This window comes from Scyliorhinus canicula, chromosome 7 (genome assembly GCF_902713615.1).
Source record: "Scyliorhinus canicula chromosome 7, sScyCan1.1, whole genome shotgun sequence".
Taxonomy (NCBI): domain Eukaryota; kingdom Metazoa; phylum Chordata; class Chondrichthyes; order Carcharhiniformes; family Scyliorhinidae; genus Scyliorhinus; species Scyliorhinus canicula.
In genome coordinates, this window is record NC_052152.1 from 180,898,708 (window position 1) to 180,919,880 (window position 21,173).

The following is a 21,173-nucleotide window of genomic DNA, read 5'->3' on the forward strand; positions in this document are numbered from 1 at the left end:
ATCTGTCGTAAGTAATGCCTGGTTTAGAAACATTTGATGCAAAATGTTTAATTTTTGAACATCTTTCACAAAGGTTTAGAATGCACCAAGCCAAGAAAATTTAAAAAAATATAGTGGCCTGTTTGAGTTCATTCTGCTCTTTAATATCATGCTTAATGCTGACACGCCTGTTACAGGATATGGCTGTTCAGATTTATTTGATAATGGCTTGATAGGATTTATTTTATGCGCAGCAAGGTTCTGGCGATGACTTTGTAGACATCAACACTTGCTCTTTACCTTGCTTTCTTGGCATTTAATGTAAAGCAGCTCTTAAGTGCCTGAAACTCTTTTGCACACGTGTCCTTTTTGAGATCCTTGCTTCCCTGGGTATTTGCAACCACGCATCGCCCATATGCTGATGCTTCTTCAGCACACGCGGCCACGAGGCGCGGGAAGCTCCTGAGCCGATCCCGGGTCCACAATTCCTTCCCCGGCAGGCTCCCACCAGGCCAACTAGCAGATACATGAGTGAACACATTCGTCTTTCATTTCTGGGGCTTAGTTTGAAACTAGCCCTGATAGAGTTGACAGAAGTGCTCCCTCTTGGTGGGCTGCAAATGCTCTGCACTGAATCAGCGGTCCTCATAACTCTGAAGTCTCAAAATCAGAGAGTGTACAAGAATCCCGGCACAGAGAAAAAGGGAAAATAAAATCTCACATCTGAGGTGCATCAAGTTAAAACATGTTCGACCAAAGAAGCTTTGCTTTGCCTTCATCCAGGGAATGCTTGATTGTGACACGAGTGGAAAAACATTTCATTTCAATTAAAATTAAGTTAGTGCCGCAACAGACTATAGAGCTGATTTTTGAACGTTGCATGATCTTTGATTCTTTCGATGTGAATAGCTGGGGATCTGTTGGCCTGAAAATGAGTTTGTGCAGTGCCCATTTAGAAAGCGGACAGGAAGCAGGAGCACATTTTTGGCTTGAATACACCACCACATAATGAGGAGGATTTGAAAAAGATTCTCATGCATGAAATTTTGCATACACAGAGGGCCTCAAGCTTTCTTTGTATTCTTTCATGGGGTGTTGGTGTCTCTGGCAAGGCTAGCATTTGTTGCCCATGTCTAATTACCCTTGAACTGAGTGGTTTGCTAGGCCATTTCAGAGGCTATTTAGCACTCAACCTCATTGCTGTGGATCTGGAGTCGCACGTAGAATCATAGAGTCATCGGGTCATACAGCACAGAAAAGGCCCTTTGGCCCATCGAGCCTGCACCAACAATAACTATCCCTAATCTTGGGCTAATTCCACTTGCCAGCACTTGTCCCATATCCTTGGATGTGATGGTGTTTCAAATGCTCATCTAAGTGCTTTTTAAAGGTTGCGAGGTTTCCAATCTCCATTACTTTCCCAGGCAGTGCCTTCCAGGTTCTCACCACCCTCTGGGTGAAAAATTATTTTCTCAAATTCCCTCGGAATCTCCTGCCCCTTACCCTATAACTATACCCCAGTGTGATTAACCCATCAACCAAGGGGAACAACTGCTTCCTATTTACCCTGTCCAACCCCTCATAATCTTATACACCGCAATCATTTCCCCCCTCAGCCTTCTCTGCTCTGAAGAAAACAATCCAAGCCCATCCAGTCTCATCTTATCGCTCAGATGCTCCATCTTGGTGAATCTCTTCAGGGAAATCACCTCCTTCTACCGTTCCACCCGTGGAATTTAAACTCAATTAATAAATCTGCGGTTGGTAGCAGCACGTTGGCGGTGGTTAGCACTGCTGCATCACGGCACCGAGGACCCGGGTTTGATCCCGGCCCCGGGTCACTGCCTGTGTGGAATTTGCACATTCTCCCCATGTCTGCGTGGGTCTCAACCGCAGGGTAGGTGGATTGGCCAAACTGCCCCTTAATTGGAATAAAAGAATTGTGTACTCTAAATTCATGTTTTTAAAAAATCTGCAGTTGAAAACGTGCCTCAGTAATGGTCGGAGTGGCGTGGCGGGAATCTCGCACGACCTGGCGCAGGCTCGGAGAATCCTGGTCCTTGTCTCAGTAACGTTGACCATTTGTCATCCAGAATCAGGTTCTGCTTTCCTGTCTGGTCTACATGTGTCTCCAGATCCACAGCAATGTGGTCGACCCTTAACCATCCTCTGATAATGGCGAGGGATGGGCAATAAATGCTGGCCTGACCAGTGACGCCTACATCTGGTAAAAGAAAGCAGAGTTCAGGTTGAAGAACTCTTGATGATCGGGAATCAACCTAAAGGGTTAATTCTATTTTCCTCTCCACAGATGCAGCCAGACCAATATCGTGCCTTTTTAGTTAGTGCAGCAACTTTATTGGATTATGAATAGAGCAAATAATTTCAATATCTGTTTAACATACTATTGAACTAAAATGATCTAACTTTCCATACTGTTACATTCCTAATTAATTATTTGGCAGATTTTGGTTAATAATAAAATGTAACTGTTTTATGCAGAATCTATATAAGTAAATTGGATTACTTTTGATATACATCCTTTTCCCGTTCTAACTGCTAAAACTACAAGGTGCTGTCAACTAGGGGTAGGTATAGCCAACTCATGTTAAAAATGCACAAGCCAGCAAATGTATTTCGGAAACTGTCACCTGCTGATTAGCAGAGATGTATGTGAGGCACAGAGCTTCTTTACACATCTTTAAAATGATTATATGCTGTTATAGGGTTAATATATTTACAAATCACTTGGGAGTCTCAATTACCAGAATAACAGGAAACAACGGCAAACTATTTAGAAGTGGCAGCTTGTGGTTGCTATGGTGATGTAACCTGGTGAGTTCACTTCCTTAGGAAGGGCTCAGCTGTATCTTTCTCTTTATTTCCATTTTTTTCAGCTGAATGACACTTTGGATTGTGTTCAGAAATGTGCTGAAGGCCTGTCCTTGTTGATTGAGGCACAGTAAATAATCCCTTTGTTGCAAAATTCCATTTGTTAGGGCAGTAGCAATTGCATCATACACGCCACACAAGCATCCTTCATTAATTCTTTACTCTGAGATTTCTGAAAGGATTTCAGTTTCACGGCCCTTACTGTTTCAAATCACAAGATCCATTTTCAGAGCCACATGATGAAACCAGAGTCAAGTTCTGTTTTTAGGATGTAGAATTTCTTGGTTTTCACTGGTTTGCTGAGAGTTATCATTTCACAATACTGTTTGAATGTAGGCCCATTGCTCTATGTTGACAAGATAGATCACCACAATTTTTATTCCACAGGATTACGAGGTTTTCTGGGATTGTTTTATTAGCATTTTGTCTAACTGATAATAAATAGCAATCAAATGAAAGAAGCTGGTTGAGGAATAATGACTTAGCTGTAAACTAAAATGGTCTAAATGGGTAGTTTCCTCCCACTGCATTTGTAACTACATTACTTGGAGTTGATTAAAAATGCAGTGAAGATTCTACACAAATAAATTAGATCACGGGTGAAAACTTCTGTTGAGACGTTCTATCGGTTGTGGTGAGAGATTGCAAAGAGCAAGCTCTTGTGTTGAAACAAGCCTGCATTCAATCCTTTTAGCCTACTGAATAATTAAGTGGTGGTGATTGGACAAAATGTTTGTATGTAGTGTCAGATGGGGCATTGCTTAAACCCCAGTTGATTTCTGACTCCCTCTGTGATCCATTTAGATGAGAAAATAATGGCGATTTAAAAGAAATAAATCAGCCTGCCACTGCGCTAAGAAATCTCCATACTTATCAGAGCAGGGGAATGGAGAATGATGCAATTGTCATTTAAATTATGAGTTTTGCATACTTAACAGTAATTATGAGTTCAGTCAGATAGCTACTGATTAAGGGTGAGCAAAATGTATGTTTTGAAAATCTCCTTTTTTACAAGCGGGATTACCGATCTACAAATTTACCGAGACGAAACATTTCTAGAGGAGAAACTGCAGCAAAAATCATCCAAATTGTGCTGACTAAACACGTACGTGTAAGTGTGTGGAGCAAAGATTCCAGCATCTTAATAATAGAGGCAGTTCATAAAACAAAAGACCTGATTTTCAACAGAAATATTTTTTTTATTAAGAAAACACATTACATCAGTATAAGTTCTTGTACTGTGAACTCCTCGAACGTAGCAACCTTTTCTTTACATGAGCAGAAATATCTATGGCTATAAAGCAGCTGCCGTCAAATTTTACTCCAAAATACCCGGATTAAAAGATTTATTTCCTTTTTTTTTCAAAGAATGCTTCTTTGACATTTTTCCAAGACATCAAAATAACATCAATCACAAATTTTCACAAAGAGAACACAACAATTAATACATATTAAACAAATTGTAAACACTTCAATGTTATGTTGCACTGTTTTCCTGAAAATACAGCAAAATGTTAAGTTAGTTCTAACTTGTTTGTGCAAACAAGCCTCATTCTGTTTAAAATTTACAGTCAGTTTTAAATAATTTACCACAAATTGACATGTCTTGGAAATCACTTTAACAACAGCTTCAAATTCATCATATTGTTCGCTTCAATGTTGTTTCAAGGAAGTGACAGGGTTTAGGTACTGAGGACGGATGTGCAAGCAAAAACATGCAGGTGAAGTATTAGGCCATCATACAAAGACCGTTAAGCTCTGGCATGGGCATGAATGACCTTTGGATGGGTCTTTCATTCATTTTCAAGGATAATTTGTTGGATTTTTAAAAATTAATTACAGAAATGACTTTGCCACAATTATTTGCCTTTTTGGGGTAAACACTACTTCGAACAAGAGGTCGATACAAAACCTCACTTTTTTTCTTTCAACATACACAAATATTAAGCTCTTAAAACAGTCCCTGTGGCAGATTAGGTCACAGCTTGTACTATACAGCTTCAAAAATACTGAAGTTTGTGCATAGACTGTGTAAACTCAACAATGTATAGAAAACAGCATTTTATAATATTTTATTGTCCCCAGTAAATGCTGCATAAAATAAGATTAGTACATTTTTCAACAATAATTTCCAATAATTTAGTGTTTGAAAGCTGTCCACCCAAAAGCCACTGTGTCTATGCCAAGATTCTTTATCTCTCCTGCATTCTCTAAAGTATAAACTAAGTCCAAATACCTAGATATATGTTTTCTTCAATTATTATACACAATTTATTTTCTATGAACAGTATAAATAATTAAAAGGCATTTTTACAAACATATGCTGAACTTTTATATTAAAAGGTTACCTAAAAACAAACATTTAAAAATCTAGTCTTACATTACAAAAATTAAAAAATACTAATGTTAAAAAAACTTAAATATATCAAGAATTGAGAATGGCCATCAAATATTTTGGAGTTTAAATAGTTTTCACATATATACACACAACAAAGACGTAGAAAACGATGAAGCTTATAAAACTGATATACATTAATAACTTTTTAATCACATAATAGATGCATGGAAAGAACTCAATAATGTCCCACTGCTTTGAGAAGAGCATTTGTGAAACACCCTTTCTCACATTATTCACTTAAATCACAGCTCTATAATCCAACAATATTCTTGACCACGTGCGCATTCACTTGTCAATTAAAGTGAAGTCTAAAAACAGAATGATTGCGAAAGGCAGTTGGATTATTAACCTTGATTTAACCAGGTGAAACTATCTCAAGAAGCAGTGGTGTCAAAACGAACTGCCCTTTATTAAAAATTTAAACGTTGAATCCATATGTCTAAAAAGTTATCCAAAACGATAAAACAAAGTTTGAGCAGAACGGGATCCTTCCCTGTGTGAGTGCAGAAATACAACTTTAAATGGATGCAGCAACGTCCAACTGGAACAATGGCCTTTGATTTATTAGCAAAGATCTGGTGAATAATTGATGACAGTGGTTAAAACAGCAGGTTAAAATCAACGTGGGATGTCAGAAGGCAAATCCCATGAGCAAATTTCATTGCCTGCATTGTTTTCCCTAAGTGGGTACAGTTAAAATCACTCCTGACCGGTGGTGATTAACATCTTAAAAAAGGCAGTTTGGGAATGTTAAAGGAAAAGGGAGAAGACATATTGGGAGAGGAAAGGTGAAAGGGATGCCTGAGGAACGAGGCAGTGAATCAGACTGGGAGCTGTAATGGGAAGGCAGCTTTGGGGGGGGGGGGGGGGGGGGGGGCAGTGACATGGGAATAAACATTTGCATTTGTATCATGGCTTTTAAGGGACACCAGGGGGTTCCAAAGAGATACACAGGATGAAACACTATTGAAGGAATGTATAGAAGCCATGGCAACCATGTAAGCACAGCAAGCTCCCACAAACGGTAAGGAGATGGTGATTTTGGTTGAGAGGCACATGTTGCTGAGAAAACCAGGTGCTCCTTCAGTTATCATAGAATTTACAGTGCAGAAGGAGGCCATTCGGCCCATCGAGTCTGCAACAGCTCTTGGAAAGAGCACCCTACCAAGGTCAACATCTCCACCCTATCCCCATAACCCAGTAACCCCACCTAACACTAAGGGCAATTTATCATGGCCAATCCACCTAAGCTGCACATCTTTGGACTGTGGGAGGAAACCAGAGCACCCGGAGGAAACCCACGCACACACGGGGAGGATGTGCAGACTCCGCACAGACAGTGACCCAAGCTGGAATCGAACCTGGGACCCTGGAGCTGTGAAGCAATTATGCTATCCACAATGCTACCGTGCACTAAACTATCAGCCTAGCTTTTATGTTAAAGTCTTTAGAATCAAGCTCAAGAATAACCTTCTGACTCAAAGGTGAGCATGCTACCACTTTGCCAAGTCTGATATCTGAAGGAAACAGATTGGGAAGGGAAATGGGAAAGAAAACAGAGCAAGGTAGACTGGTGGAAGTAAACAATGTGGAGAGCTAAGAGAAATTAGATTGGGAAAGAAACTGGGTGGATACAAGAGCTGGAGAAACCAGAATATAACAGTTTGGAATAGGAAACTAGATTGAGTCGCAACAGTCAGATTGAAAGGGTTGGGGGGGAACAATTATAATAGAAAGGGAAGTCAGTGGGAAGGCTAATAGTAAGTGAAGACATATTTAGAAAGATGATACAAAGGGAAGCCAATGAAGATGGACTGGTGGAAGTATGCATCATGGAAAGTTGAGGAAACTAGACTAGTGGGATGAGCACCAGAAAAGGTCACTCTAAAAGGGGCAAGGTCAATGGAGCTAGATTTGTTAAGCATGGATCATGAGAAGAGTGAATGGAGTAAGTATGATGGGAAGACAGAGGGGAGAGTGGCAATGACAAAGAATCCTAAACTGAGCTAAGGTGGGAGGAATAGTGGCAAGGGAGGTCAAATTGCATGGGAAATAGGAAGAATAGCCCATGGAAAATAAATAAGGAAAGGCAGTAGCAATGGAAACCAGCAAATCACAAACTGGATGGGAAATAGCCAGGAAAGCTGGATTTGCCAGGTTAATAATAAGCAAGCCAGAATAAGGGAGTCACAGGGGGAGACATAAAAGGGTGCCTGCCAAAGACAGATTAGTATCATGAGAAGCAATAACATCAGAATGGAGGATAATTTCAAAGAGAACTAAAACAAAAATGATTTATTCATTGGATGTGCGTGTCACTGGCTAGGCCAGTATTTATTGGCCATCCCTAATTGTCCTTGAGAAGGTGATAATGAACTGCCTTCTTTAAATGCTATAGTCTTCGTGGTGTAGGTACACCCACCAAACTATTAGGGAGGGAGTTCCAATTGCAAGATGTTTCCAAATCAGGGTGGTGAGGGGAGTGAAACATCGAGGTGGTGGTGTTCCCATGTGCCTGCTGTCCTTGGCCTTCTAGATGGTAGTGGTTGTGTGTTTGGAAGATGCTGCCTTAAGGAGCCTTGGTGAGTTCCTGCAGTGCAACTTGTAGATGGCACACACTGCTGCTACTGTACATCAGTGGTGGAGGGAGTGAATGTTTTAGGAAGCGGTGCCAATCAACTGGGCTGCTTTGTCTTGGATGATGTCAAGTCTGTGTTGCAAATCACTTATTGTCACAAGTAGGCTTCAATGAAGTTACTGTGAAACAGTTGCCACATTCCAGCGCCTGTTCGGGGAGGCTGGTACTGCTTTAAAAGCCAGCTATTTAGCCCTGTGCTAAACCTGCACTAATCCAGGCAAAAGGAGAGTATTCCATCACACACGTGACTTGTGCCTTGTAGGTGGTTGACAGGCTTTGGGGAGTCAGGAGGTGAGTTATTTGCTGCAAAGTCCTGAGCCTTTGACCTTCTCTTGTAGCCAGTATAGTTATATGGCTAGTCCAGGTGAGATTCTAGTCAATGATAACCTCCAGGGAATGGACAGTGGTGTTTTCAGCAATTACCTCAACTCATTGGATTTTTTCTGGCTTTCCATGATCCCCACTTTTGACCTTATGATGGAATGAAAATCACTGATGAAGCAGCAGAACATGGTCAGGCCTAGGACACCACCGAGGAACTCCTGCAGTATTGTCCTGGAGCAGAGATAATTGACCTCCAACTACCACAGCCATCTTCCTTTGTGCTATGCTTGACTTCAACAAATGAAGAGATTTCCTGATTCCCACTGACGCCAGTTTTACTTGAGCTCCTTGATGCTAAAATTGGAGTGGTAGTAAGGATGGGCACAGAGGAAGACAGGTTGGTTGGATAAAAATCATGGAAAGCCAGAAAAAATAAAATATGTAGAGGCAATGGAAAGGGGAGACACATTAATAGAGCAAACATTATAGGAAACCAGGATTGACATTGTGATGAGAGGAACTAGAAAGGAGAGTCAAAGGTTAAATAGAGTGGGAGAATAAGAATCAAGAGGTCAAGCGTAATCAATATGGGATGCCACATGGAGTTAGACAAGGCAAGGAAATAAGGGATGGCATTAAGAGCATTAGGAGGGAATGGAATGGAATACAGTCTACAAAAGGTAATGACAAAGGCCAGCAGAGGAAGGCAGATTGTTCCATTAAACATCAAGGAAACGAAGAGTAGAGTAATCATGAGGGGAGTCAGACGGAGAATATAATGGGAAAGAAAAATAGGTTGAACAATGAAAGAGGAGTCAAACTGAAGAATTTAAAATATGGAGAAAGAGTAGAGGAAACAGATAAAGAACTAGAGCGACATTGCGAGAGGTAAGGGAAGGAGGGCTAGGCTGAAAAGGTAAATGGGAAGGGCAGTCAGACTGGAACAACAAGGAAAAATAAATTTGGAGGGATGAAAAAAGTACAAAACTTCTGCTCAGTGAAGAATTCTTATTGGTTCGGCAGGGGAGAAGGTGTGCAGTTTGGTTCCATCAGGTTTACGCGCCTCTTAAAATTTTCTCCGGATGTAGAAAGGGTAGGTAATTCTGCCTGTGTCGGTCACATCATTCCAGGAATTTAGGAATGTTTCTGGAGCTATTCAGGACAATGCCAAGAATTTGGCCAGGAATTTCTGATAGGCCTAGCAGAACCCACGTCTGCTGAGAGCAGGTGTAGGTCTCCTTTAGAATCTACAATGGAGAAGGCAAAGGACAATTAATTCCAGCGGGAAGCCACTCCTAATTTCTGATAGCAAAATGGAACAGACACCCCTGTTGATACGAAGTACCCATCCCAACGAAATCACGAGGAAGCCAAATTACGGAATGGAAGTCCTGCTCTGCACAATCACTGGGGCCCACGGAAGTTTTAGGCTGAAATGGTATGTTAGAATGGGTTAAACAAATTAAGTCGATGGAAAAAAGTATGTAAAGTGATGAGTAGAGGGGAACAAAATTAATGGAGAAGTGGAAAGACAGACTGAGATGGACAGTGGAAAAGATGCCCGGTTGGGAGTATTGAGAAGGGAAGTTAAATAAAGGCTGGATAGGGCGGGAAAATGGGGGAAGGGAGGCAACTCAGTACCTGAACCAGTCTGGAAGGAGTAAGGAGGAGAAAGACAAGTGGGACACAACTGAGACAGAAACCTGGCAGTAGGACTAAAACAGAAGGGCCATGCTGGACTAAACAAGCAAAGGCGCAATGTGATGTATGACACTGTTCAAGGATGTGAGAGACGGGAGGCAGACAATTTGGTATGGGAAGCAAGGGAGTGAGGCAGATTGGAGAAGAGGCATAAACATTCAAACAAGGACTATGGGTGGAATTTGACTGCCCCGTCGCAGCATGACGGGACTGTAAATTATGGCGGGGCATTCAAAAGCCCGTTAACTTCCGTGGAGTTGGAAAATCCCGCTGGTAAGATTCCACCCTAAGAATGGGATGGGGATGCCTGCAAGAGGAAGACATATTGGGAGAGGCAATCAGGAGACTGAAAATGAGAATCAGACTGAGAATCGAGGAAAAATAATGCAGGCAAAGACAAGCAGAAATTAAAAGGAAAGTTAAAGGAGTTACATTGAAATGCAAACCAGTCTGGGGTTGATAATGTGGAAATGGGGTAAGGGGAAGATTGGATGAGGTAATGAAGAAAAAAAGCCAGAAAGACAGTGAAGGGCTTCAAAGGAAAAGACAAACAGGGAATTTGAGGCAGATCATATGGTCAATGGAAAGGGGAACTATGGAGAAATACTGATAGGGAAGTAGCTGGATGCTAAGAATATTGGAAAACATGGGCAGGAGGGTTAAGGGAATTTGGAAAGCAAAATAGTAACTGGAATATGAAGGAAGAAAATTTTGGAAGAATGCCAGGCAGGAAGGGAAGAGCAACTGGAAGTGAAAAATGGCAGAAGAAAAGACAAGAGGAGCTATATTGGGAAGGTCATCAAGTCCGCCTTAGGTAACTGGATATGGAAGCAGCTAGACTGGTAAGGGTAATGAGAATGGGAAAGGAAGACACATTAGGAAAATTGTTTGAAAAGAGAAGCAAGGAGGTCATTCAGCCCATCGAGTCTGCACCGGCCCTTGGAAAGAGCACCCTACTTAAGCCCACGCCTCCACCCTATCCCCGTAACCCAATAACCCCACCTAACCTTATGGACACCAAGGGGCAATTTAGCATGGCCAATCCACACCTGCACATCTTTGGACTGTGGGAGGAAACCGGAGAACCCGGAGGAAAACGCGCAGACACGAGTAGAAAGTGCAAACTCCACACAGTCACCCGAGGCCGGAATTGAACCCAGGTCCCTGGAGCTCTGAGGCAGCAGTGCTAACCACTGTGACACCCATTAGACTGATAAGAAAGAAACTACACCAATCAGTAGGGGAACAGGTTTCAAAAGGGGCAAAACAAAGGTTGCCAGATTGGGTCAGGTCATGGGAAGAGGAGCTAAAGGATGCAAATGGAGGAGGAGCAATGCCAAGGCTGCGAGATAGGAACAGGAAATGTTAAAGAAAAGGGAATGAGAAGAAAATAGAGGTAGGCAGGAAAATCATTGTTTGAACAGTAATCGAGATGGATCAGATCGGCAACCGATTATAGAAAAAAATTCATTCAATTAAATCAATGGGGATAAAATTGTGCAGATTTGACAACAGATTACTGATTCACTCCCACAGGCTAATAAACTTAGTAAGGCACAAAATCTACTAATGTTATAAAGATACAGGGCTAGAAAGTCATACAGATGGCATTAGATCTGTAATCCACACTGTCTGATATTCAGTTCCATTGAAGTTTGTGGAATTGGAATTAAATATCAGGTGCCATGTAGAAAAGGTGGCTGATCCAATAGCAGCACTTTTACATCACTGCCGGAGATGAATTTCCAGTCCAAAGGATAGGATTGGGGACCGGTGGGGGAAGTTTAAGATCAGTGGTGGGGAATATGGGATGGGAAGCAGAGTTCATCCACTTGCCACCCACCATTTGGTACTGTGCGGACAGGCAGTCATTTACATGGATCTACTGAGTTGCATGCACCAAAATTGGGGTCCAGTGGATCTGCCTCATTGTGGAGTTAGTCAACTGCGCCAAGCTGGGAATGATGGTGGGAGGACAGTGGGCAGGATGGGCGGAAATACGATGAAAGAAGGATCATTGCTTCTTACTTCTGGCACCACAAAATGAAAGGTGAAAAAGGGTTGGGCAGTTTTATGAAACAATAGCATTGGCTGCTTTATGGTCTATTGATTAAGCCACTCACTGCATCACATGAGCCCTGGGTTAACAGGAGGTAGAAATGCCACACCCACACCTACAGTCAAATGTTGGCAGCTGGTTTTTCAGTTGAGACATAGGCTGGCAGTAAGTGAAAATCTGCTTGTTTTTTTTTCAGTATCCCTCTGCTGTGATACCCAACTATTAAGGCAATCAGGAAAATGATGCTCCCCCCCCCTTGTCTCATTCAGATAATTATACTGTGACTAGGCCTAATCCAGGCCCATGTGGGAAGTTGAGGAAATCCTTGCACTGCGTAATGTGGGAGGTCACATGATGCTACAGGTCTCCACCCCTATTCTTTCTTTTTCAGCATTCTTCAGGTATATTTTCCCTCCAAATGCAACAAAGCTGAAATTCAGCATTCTACACAATCTATTTAAGTGTTGTGCAATAATTTCCCTCAGAATTTGTTTTTTTCTGATTCCATCCAGGGTAATAATGGGGGACGGGGGGAAGCGTAGTGGTCTGGAAATTCGAAGGTGCCCATCAATATCTGAGCAATCTCCACTCCTGAACAGAGAGGCCTGAGGTGCATGTTATATTGGGCCTCACACCTCAGGATCATTGTGATAGTGAACCTTGGACACCTAATGGACATTCTCAGCCAGCTCGTCAGCAGAAATAATGCAGGCTGCTGGCCCGCATTGGCTCTTGTGGTTTTAATGTGGGGTATAGGGGAAATACTCTTGCTACTCCTACGTCCACATGCAGGTTAAGTATATTTGAAGCACTTAACCATTATGGATGTGGTCTGCAACTGTCACTTTTAGATCTGCCCATTCGGCTGAATAGAGACCTTGTTTTCCTGTACATAAGAGGTTCAGCACTGCTTGGATACAGGGCAACCTAATACTGCAGAGGGTGCTTCAAACTGGCATTAGATCCCTTGAACATATATTAGTGTCTAACACCTGCTTCAGGCATGGAGCCTTGTTGTCAATATTTATTTGCCTACATCAATATTACAGAATGCACATGCCTGGCTCATAGTGAGCATTCGTTTGTGCCTGTCTATTGTAGGCTCAGGGGGCTCGGCCACAGTTATCACTGGTCATTTTCACCCCCCCCCCCCCAAATCTACACAAGTACATTTATGCTAATGACCTCTGATTATTGCACAACCCACAATGCAATTCATTTGGTATACGGAACCCACAAAATATACTGTGTCAGAAAGCAGTAACATGAAATAGTGCAGACGTGGTAAAGTATGAAAGTGATTTTCAAATGGTTTCTTTAAATTCATTCAATTTGAAGAGATATACCTGCTTTGTAACACACAAGTTCATTCTTATCCGAGATAGAATATTAATTCCTCCTTTTCCAGTTCAGTGGTTTCCCTTCAAAAATAGTTTTTAAATTATAGAATGCAACATCAGGAAAGGTATGGAACGACTGGTCCTATATGCATGCTAAGTGCTTGGGCCAGAAGTAATGTGGGGATTTATTTCACTATCACTTCCATTTTTATTACCCACCAGACAAAATACTTTGTCACAGATGAAAAACAATCCTGGAAATGGGAGAGAAAGCTAATCAACGACCTGCAGCTTGCAGCATACAAGTACTTTCAAATCTGCAAAGTACTCGTTAAGCATTGACTGCACTAATTAACACTTGGACAGTAATGCACCCTGTAAGCTATGCACAACAACTTGGAAAGCACCGACCAATCACAACTATCTCCTTCTGAGACATCACACGTGATTGTGTTGCCAGAGAAAGACATTTACCATACTGTGCATCCACTGAACAGGTTGTGCAAGATTTAGAGTGGACGTTGCTTTAAGTCTCTTTCCCTAAATGGACCCCATCTTTATTAAACAGGCTGTGTAACAGGCAGTCCATGCAATTCCATTCACTTAAGTTTCTCCACCCAAGTCAAATTTCATCCTTCATACTTTCTGACAGCAGTGCCATAGGAGATCTACTAGTTTATGATCATCTTTATATACGCTAACAAAGTGCAACTAAATTTAAGATGATTGGTGAATGGCATCACTCCAGGTTGCCAAATGTGCAGTTTGAAATGTGAGTTGCAAGTTTTTACTTCTTTTTAGTTAAATATATCTGTGGGGTAGGACGATAATGATTGAGGTCCCAGACACATTTGTAGATCGCAAACGAGAATCAAAAGAATGCAGCACAAAGATGGGAGGATGTTTGCCAAAAGATGTCGAGAATGTGGCTTAACAGTCGTGTTGCAGAATCAATATCTATGCACTTTTATTACAGTAATGATTCAGCCACCTATGCGTCATGAACTAGATTGCTCAGATTCTCTCGATAAAAATCAATCACTATCTTGCTTTCCCTCCACAGTTTGTACCAGTCTCTAGTGACCACGGCAATAAAACCCCAAACATCTTTCCAAAATGTCTCTGACAGTTTCTTATGCTGTCAGATAAAGCAAAAGTTGCAGGGGTTATTTTAGCACACAAAAAGTTGCCTCCTTGCCCCAGTATGTGGCACAGTTCTCATGACTCAGCCTGATTTTTCATCTGACATGCTGGGATCTGAAGGCAAAGAACGCGATTTACACTGCGATAGCGAATGGCGAGCTGACGATCTGGATGGAAAGCAGGAGGTGAGTGACTGAGACGTACAATCACATGATGTTTCCTGCACAAAAACAGGAATGAAATTCAATGTGAATATTTACATGCCAAGCAAAAACAATCTTGCTTAATAAATGTTTCTAAGAAATTCCTTAAACGATCATTGAAATTCTAAACTTAGAAACTAGCATTGGCACTGGCTGACTCAGCGCTTTAACAGGCTGACATGAGTCACTAATTTAGCAGAGGTACTAACCTATTTAAAATAAATGTTCTCATGCTTGTGTTTAACGAGCAGACAGAGAAATGCTGAGCAAGCGATTCTAATATCGTCAGCAGCAGTTTCTTTATCAAGAAAAAACAAAGTGCTCCTTAAGGTGAGGAATGTGAGTGTTGGGTATTTCACGTACCCAATGTCAGCTTAGAAACATAGAACAAAGGTGCAGGAGGAGGCCATTTGGCCCTTCGAGCCTCCTCCGCCATTCATTCTGATCGTCCAACTCAGTAACCTGTTCCAGGAGAAATATAGCTTCATAACAGCACTGGTAGGTGCGAATAAGCTCCCTCGACTATGATCCTGCAACGTGTCTCAACCTCAGAAAAATATACCCCAAAACCATGACTTTCCTCCCAGGCAATCAGAGATCTCACAATGATTTTGTCAATTAATGCTGATTTAGGAACATTGTGTATTTTAGACTCATATTCCATTACAAATGGGATTGAGATTGTCCAAACAAATGGCCTAGAAAGAAACTTTCAGTCATCAGACAGAAGAGCCTTTCCTTGCAGCATTCTGGGTTTGATTTCAACCCAAGGCTGGAATTTTATGTGGAGCCGGTGGCCCAGCACTCCAGCTTTAAGATCAGAGTTGAGCCGACCTCTGCACGGCCAGGAAGCCCCGATCTGCTTATATGGCCATTGGACCGTTTCGAGGAAATCCCGCCTCCGACCAATAAGATGGCCATCAATTGGTGCCCGCAGTGCCATCTGGAACGGTGGCCACTGCCCGGGCTCAGGCTGTCTTCAATGTCAATCGGTGCTGGAACCCAATTAGGAGGCCAGTGGGGGCCAGGCTGGCAGGCTCAGGTGAGGAAGTGGGCTTTGGGGGTCACAAATAAAGGTGTTAATCATGGAGGGGGGCACTCCCTTCAGGCCCCAACAAAGTAAAATGTTGGAGTTGGCGGGAAGAGGCCCTTGAGTGGCCTTTACTGGCCAATTGAGGACTTCTTTAAAATTCATTTCATGGGACGTGAATGTGGCTGACTGGGCCAGAACCTATTGCCCTATCCCTAACTGCCTTCCAATTCAGAGCGCATTTGAGTGTCAATGGCATTGCTGTGGACCTGGAGTCACAGACCAGGTAAGGACGGCAGATTTCCTTCCCTGAAGGATATTGGTCAACCTCAATTTGCCCAAAGGCGGACACGCTGACTAATGTCTCCCCTAGCACTGGTAAAATACAGCAGAGGCGGAAAAGCAACAGGCATGATGCTCCTGTCATGCCACCTAATTCTAAAGTCCCCCCTGCACCCCTCCACAGTTTGTTTACCATCTTTATGCATTAAAATATATATTCAGCTAGTTTATTTTACTATAGGTAATAGTAAATAAAAAATGACAACGTTTGACATTTATAAATCTAAAAAGAACTAATTGCTTAGCACTCAGAAAAGCCTAGCCCAGGCAAATGGGCTGAATGGCCTATTTCTGCCCTGCAATATTCTATGATTTTATATTAGTCCAGATATCTCATGTTAATAACAGAGGTTTTAGAGTAGAGTTTTAAAACTAATTTAATGACATACTTTAATGAGATGAAACTCCGACTAAAGTAGCTACCTCAAGAAGACCAGAAGCTCCACAGGCATCCCGTGTGTCTGGATCTTTAGCTCCCGGGGTTGGATAGGATGTTGGTTTTTGGTCCTCTTTGTTCGGCTGCTTGGGAAGTCTTTTATTTACAATTCTGGAAATACTGTCTACCTGTGTGTGGCCCACTGGAGCTGGAGCTGGAGCAGCAAATTCTTCTTTTCTGACATTTTCCTCAATTACAGGATCTTTTAATGGTTTGTCAGCTCCGTTTGTTGGACTCTGGGATCTGCCACACACGTTTCGGAAAAACTCCTGAACAATCCCATATCTTGACGAATCGCCTTTTGTTTTTGTTTCATGTTGGCTTGATTTCCAAACTGAGTCGACATTTCCAGATGTGTGCTCAACGACGTTAAACAAGCTGGACAGCCCATCGTTGATGGAACTGAGCACTGGACTATCCCTCGTGGTCGTTGACCTAGCCCAAGCTGACTCATTTTGACCTCGATGAGACAGGGCCCATGGGCTTCGCTCTCTTGTATGATCTATTTTAGAAGAGCTTCTTCTCTGCAACTTTGGCGAGCCGTATTTGGGCGAACAGCAAGGTCGTTCAAACTTAGTCGGCACCTTTTCCAAAGATGAAGAGAGTTGTTTGCTACGGGAGCTCTGGGTTGGCATCAGTAAGGAGCCTCTCGACGCCCATGACCGGTGCAGAGCACTGGAGATAGATCTGGGACTCTCAGTCTGCAACCCAACACTAATACTTCGGGCTGTCTGAGTACCAACACTGATAAGTCCAACAGTCTGACTTGCCGTATTAACCTTCCTTTCCAATGAGCTGGTACAAATAACATTTCTGACGCAGTTGGCTACCTCCTTCATGTCATCACTCATGTTACCTGATATCTGTAGATCATGCAGAGCAGAAGGAAACCCAGTCGTGGCGGTATTAGCTGAAACGGAAACCTGGTGTTCTCCAGTACCACTTTCCAGCAGATCTCGGTGCTTGGAAAAGTCATTAAACCACTTGTTGCAGGCATTCTCTGATTGCGGCTCTGAATCTGCCATTTTCTTGGGTTTTGCCATCGTGAACAGGAAACCTGGCTCAATCATTATCTTTTCTTCGTTGTTTTGAACCACAGAGCCATCCATTCTGCGCACTACTGGTGGACTGTAATAAATCCGAATGCCGGTTCTGTCTGGTGCTGTGTAACTCCTCTGTATTTGTTTCGTATTGAGATGCGGGTTAACTAAATTTGCTGCCATGGTGAAGTCCCAAGATGAAATTACAGGCATTTCCACATCTGACTGCTCGATTAATGTGCTTTCTGATTTCTCGTGTAACAATTCCCCTTCGTTATTCATGTGCGTCCAATTTTTCTTGTTCAGCTCCTCAAGATCCTTTAAACCATTTGACAAGGGTGCGGAGGTGGGAGGTAAATATGGAGACGTGTCCAACAAGCTCTCAAACTCAGACATGGAAGAAACTGACTTTGCCCTAAAAATAATGCATTTAAAAATAAGTTATTTTCCTCTTTGTTGAAAGAAAACAAAAGGGGGAAGGCCACATCACCCACAGGAACAAAAATGCCACCCATACTTATTTTCTAGTTAGGATGGGAAGGCTTTCACTAATATTTTAGTACACCTAGAGTTCAGATATTTACAGATTTGGAAAAATGCAAATTCACTGGCTCAATACAGAGAAACATCATGGCCAATTATCAAATAAGGATCCTAAATTGTTCGTATTGTTTGCATTGAGGGGGTGCTGCATGCATACATGGAAGAGAGAATAAATTACACGGAAATGCAGATGTCGGACGGAATCTTACCATCTGTCTTTCGAAGTGCCAGGCTCAGTCTGAAAACTGGTGTGTAGCTCTCCAGTTGCACAGACCAGTTTCAACTCCAGATCTTGTGCCTCTTTGGGGAAAGAGATTAGTGGGCATGGTTGACGCCATCCCTCTGGTGGGGTGGGGCCTGTTAGAGCAAGCACCTGGCTCCACAGCGATCGGGGCGTCATCGTTAAAGGGTTTCCTGATCAGAACTGCAAATTAATAGTGTCCAGCCCCCACTATGGAGGTATCGGTGCATCCCCCACCACCATGCTCAGTGGAAGTATCGCCGGCGTTCTCCCGCTCAGTATCTGTTCTCCCCACCGTGGCTGCAAGTTCATCCTCAATGCCTGCTCTCCTTTCCCCAACCTCCATCCCCCCATCCCATGGGGCTCCCATGAGGGCCCGCCCCTGGCATTGCCCCCTGGCATTTGAGGGTGTCAACCTTGTTACACCGCTGGCGAAGGGCGGGAAAATTGGGAAAAGTAATCTCTCCAGAGAGATTTTCCGCCCCTGTCGCCTTTCTCTCTGGCGGCAACCGCGGACTGAAAATCACCCCCGTAATCTACATTTGTGTGGTGTTAATGAATGAACTACAGGGAAATGTGCTGTGCTTGAGTCAATGTTTAACTGCTTCAATCTCCTTAACATCACTCCTCAATCCAGGGCAATTAATATCTCACTGCCTTCAATTGTTATTGTTCCTGTAATAGGTTGAGGGGTGAGTTAATTAAGGTGATTAAAAGGATTAGATAAGATAGATACAGAGAAACAAATTCTTCTGATGGGGGAAGTCCAGAGCAAGGGAAGAATAATCCTAAAATTAGTTCTTGTCCAAAGGAAACACTTTACCCACAGAACAGATAGTAGAAATCTGACATTGTCTCCTTCAAAAAAGCTTGGATGCTGCGTCAAGTGAAATTTTCAAGACAATGATTGATTTTGGTTAGTTGAAGGGGTTGAGGAGTATTGAGCAAAGGTGAGTTAAATGGAATTGATGTACAAATCATCCATGGATCTAATTGAGATGCCAAATGGTCCCCTGTCCTCTTGTGTCAAAAATATCAAATTATTGTCCAAGAAACAGCTCAACAGAAAAAATTTAAATTGAAAATAGTTAACTTGTACTTTGGTCAAATTTTAGAACTTAAAAAAATTCTGGAAAACTAGTAAAGAAAAGGCCAACTGGAGCCTAATTCAATTTAAATCTCATCACAATATAATTTCTTGCTTGGCAACAAATACTTGATCTAAATGCAGATAATCTGATTTTTACCGTTGCAAATTAGTTCCTTTAGCCTCTAATTCATCTGAAGTCTCCTTTTCACTGCTTCTGTGTTGTAGCATCTGAAAATGACAAAGAATGCAGCTTGTAAACGGTTAAGTGGGAATTTGCAGGGGCAGGTGAGCCTGTTTTCATTTCCTCATAAATATACCGACTGTCACTGCAAGTCACCCCAGTTTAACACCCGAGAAAAACAAACCCCTTTGACAAAGAGTCATCTGGACTCGAAGCGTTAGCTCCCTCCTCTCTCCACAGATGCTATCAGACCTGCTGAAATGTCCAGCATTTTCTGCTTTTGATTTTACATCAGGGGGACAACTTACAAAGCTCTATTTTCTAGAAAGTGATCCCTCACAGGGATACAAGGAAGTATATAAGTAAGGACAGGTACACTGTCCTCACTTAAGGTGAAAGAAGAGCTTGGGGTACTGAACGGCCTTGTATTCATTCTATTTTTATTTGGTTCTTCTAAGAAATGTGGACACAGTAATGCTGAGCGTGTTCCATTTGTGGGACTATACTAACCGAGTCAATCAAATATAGAGGAAACCACCAATGTTTCTGTTTATGCCATTAGAAAACTGAAGCTGGAGCAGGTCAGCACTAAATTCCCAACAGAAGGGAGAGATTTTACTTTCAGCTAAAGGATTTCTCATTTAGGTAGTTTAATGCTTCAATCTAATAAGCCCCTGGTGTTAGATTGTGATGGCTGGCACTCATAATGCCCAGCAGCTAGGCTGCAGGAAAAATTGAGTTTTCCGCAGCAGGCAAAACTTGGGAGTCAAAGGATGCCCTTGACCAAACTTTATTTTCTTTTAACTTCTCTCATGACCTACGGGAATGGAAACTGGTCATCTGCCACCCACTCATGAGGAAATAAACCAAGAGGATCAAAATAAACACCCAAGATTTTTCGGATGTTAGCAATAGAAAAATAATGGAAAAATTGCAGCCACTCCCTGTATTCTCATTAAGCAGGTTTAAAAAATGGCTGTAATTAAGTGGTGACAACGAAACGTGTTATGCATATCTGACATTGTTGCTGGGTTTGTTTATCTCCACATCTGTGACAAAGAACATAGCTTGCTGAATACTGGCTGCAGAAATCCCAGGAGTTTGTAGGGTCAGCTCAAGGGCACCCAAAGTGCATGGGGCGGGAGGTCAGATCACCATTACTCATCTGCTCCGTTCAGCCAGCAAATCTGGCATCTGCTCGCTATTAAGGGAGGTTGCCAGGTTTCCCTATAGAGTCCGACCAACTCCCCTGTGGTCCCCCTGTGTAAGGGGCAACGATCAATTTCAGCTCCACAACAATTTCCTTTCTTCAAAGGCTCAGGCTGCTTTTCTGGCCTAAATGGTCCACCTGACTGATCTGAACAGGCTCATCTTATCTCAAACAGTATACCGGCAGCATTACGCTGGGTCTTGAGTGAGGCAGGGAAATTGGAAATCCCGGTATAGGAAATGTCTGTCCCTTGTTCCACTCTGCCTCACAACCAATATTTGTCTATTAAAGGGTAGGTACTTTCCAGACACAATGCCAGAAAATCCCATAAACGTTGCGTAACCATGCCGCTTGCATTTTGGGGCAACCGGCAGAGGGGAGGA

At 42.5% G+C, this 21,173-nt stretch overlaps 2 protein-coding genes across 4 annotated transcripts in view; both read right to left on the minus strand.

Moving 5' to 3' along the window:
- Nucleotides 1-121: 121 nt before the first annotated feature.
- On the minus strand, nucleotides 122-527 carry LOC119969602 (NADH dehydrogenase [ubiquinone] 1 alpha subcomplex assembly factor 8-like; the record flags this gene model as incomplete). Its single annotated transcript, XM_038803433.1, has 1 exon — nucleotides 122-527. A coding segment is annotated over one exon (252 nt), but the record flags the coding sequence as incomplete, so codon positions are not given.
- A 12,473-nt stretch (nucleotides 528-13,000) lies between these two features.
- Nucleotides 13,001-21,173, minus strand: part of soga1 (suppressor of glucose, autophagy associated 1) — a 117,047-nt gene continuing 108,874 nt past the window's right edge. For all 3 annotated transcript variants that reach the window (XM_038803431.1, XM_038803430.1, XM_038803432.1), the window contains exons 12-14: nucleotides 19,557-19,627; nucleotides 16,473-17,940; nucleotides 13,001-14,694 (exon numbers count right to left, since the gene is read on the minus strand). In XM_038803431.1, coding sequence (XP_038659359.1) covers nucleotides 14,557-14,694; nucleotides 16,473-17,940; nucleotides 19,557-19,627 — 1,677 coding nt within the window. In that variant the 3' untranslated portion in view covers nucleotides 13,001-14,556. The remainder of the gene's footprint in view (nucleotides 14,695-16,472; nucleotides 17,941-19,556; nucleotides 19,628-21,173) is intronic.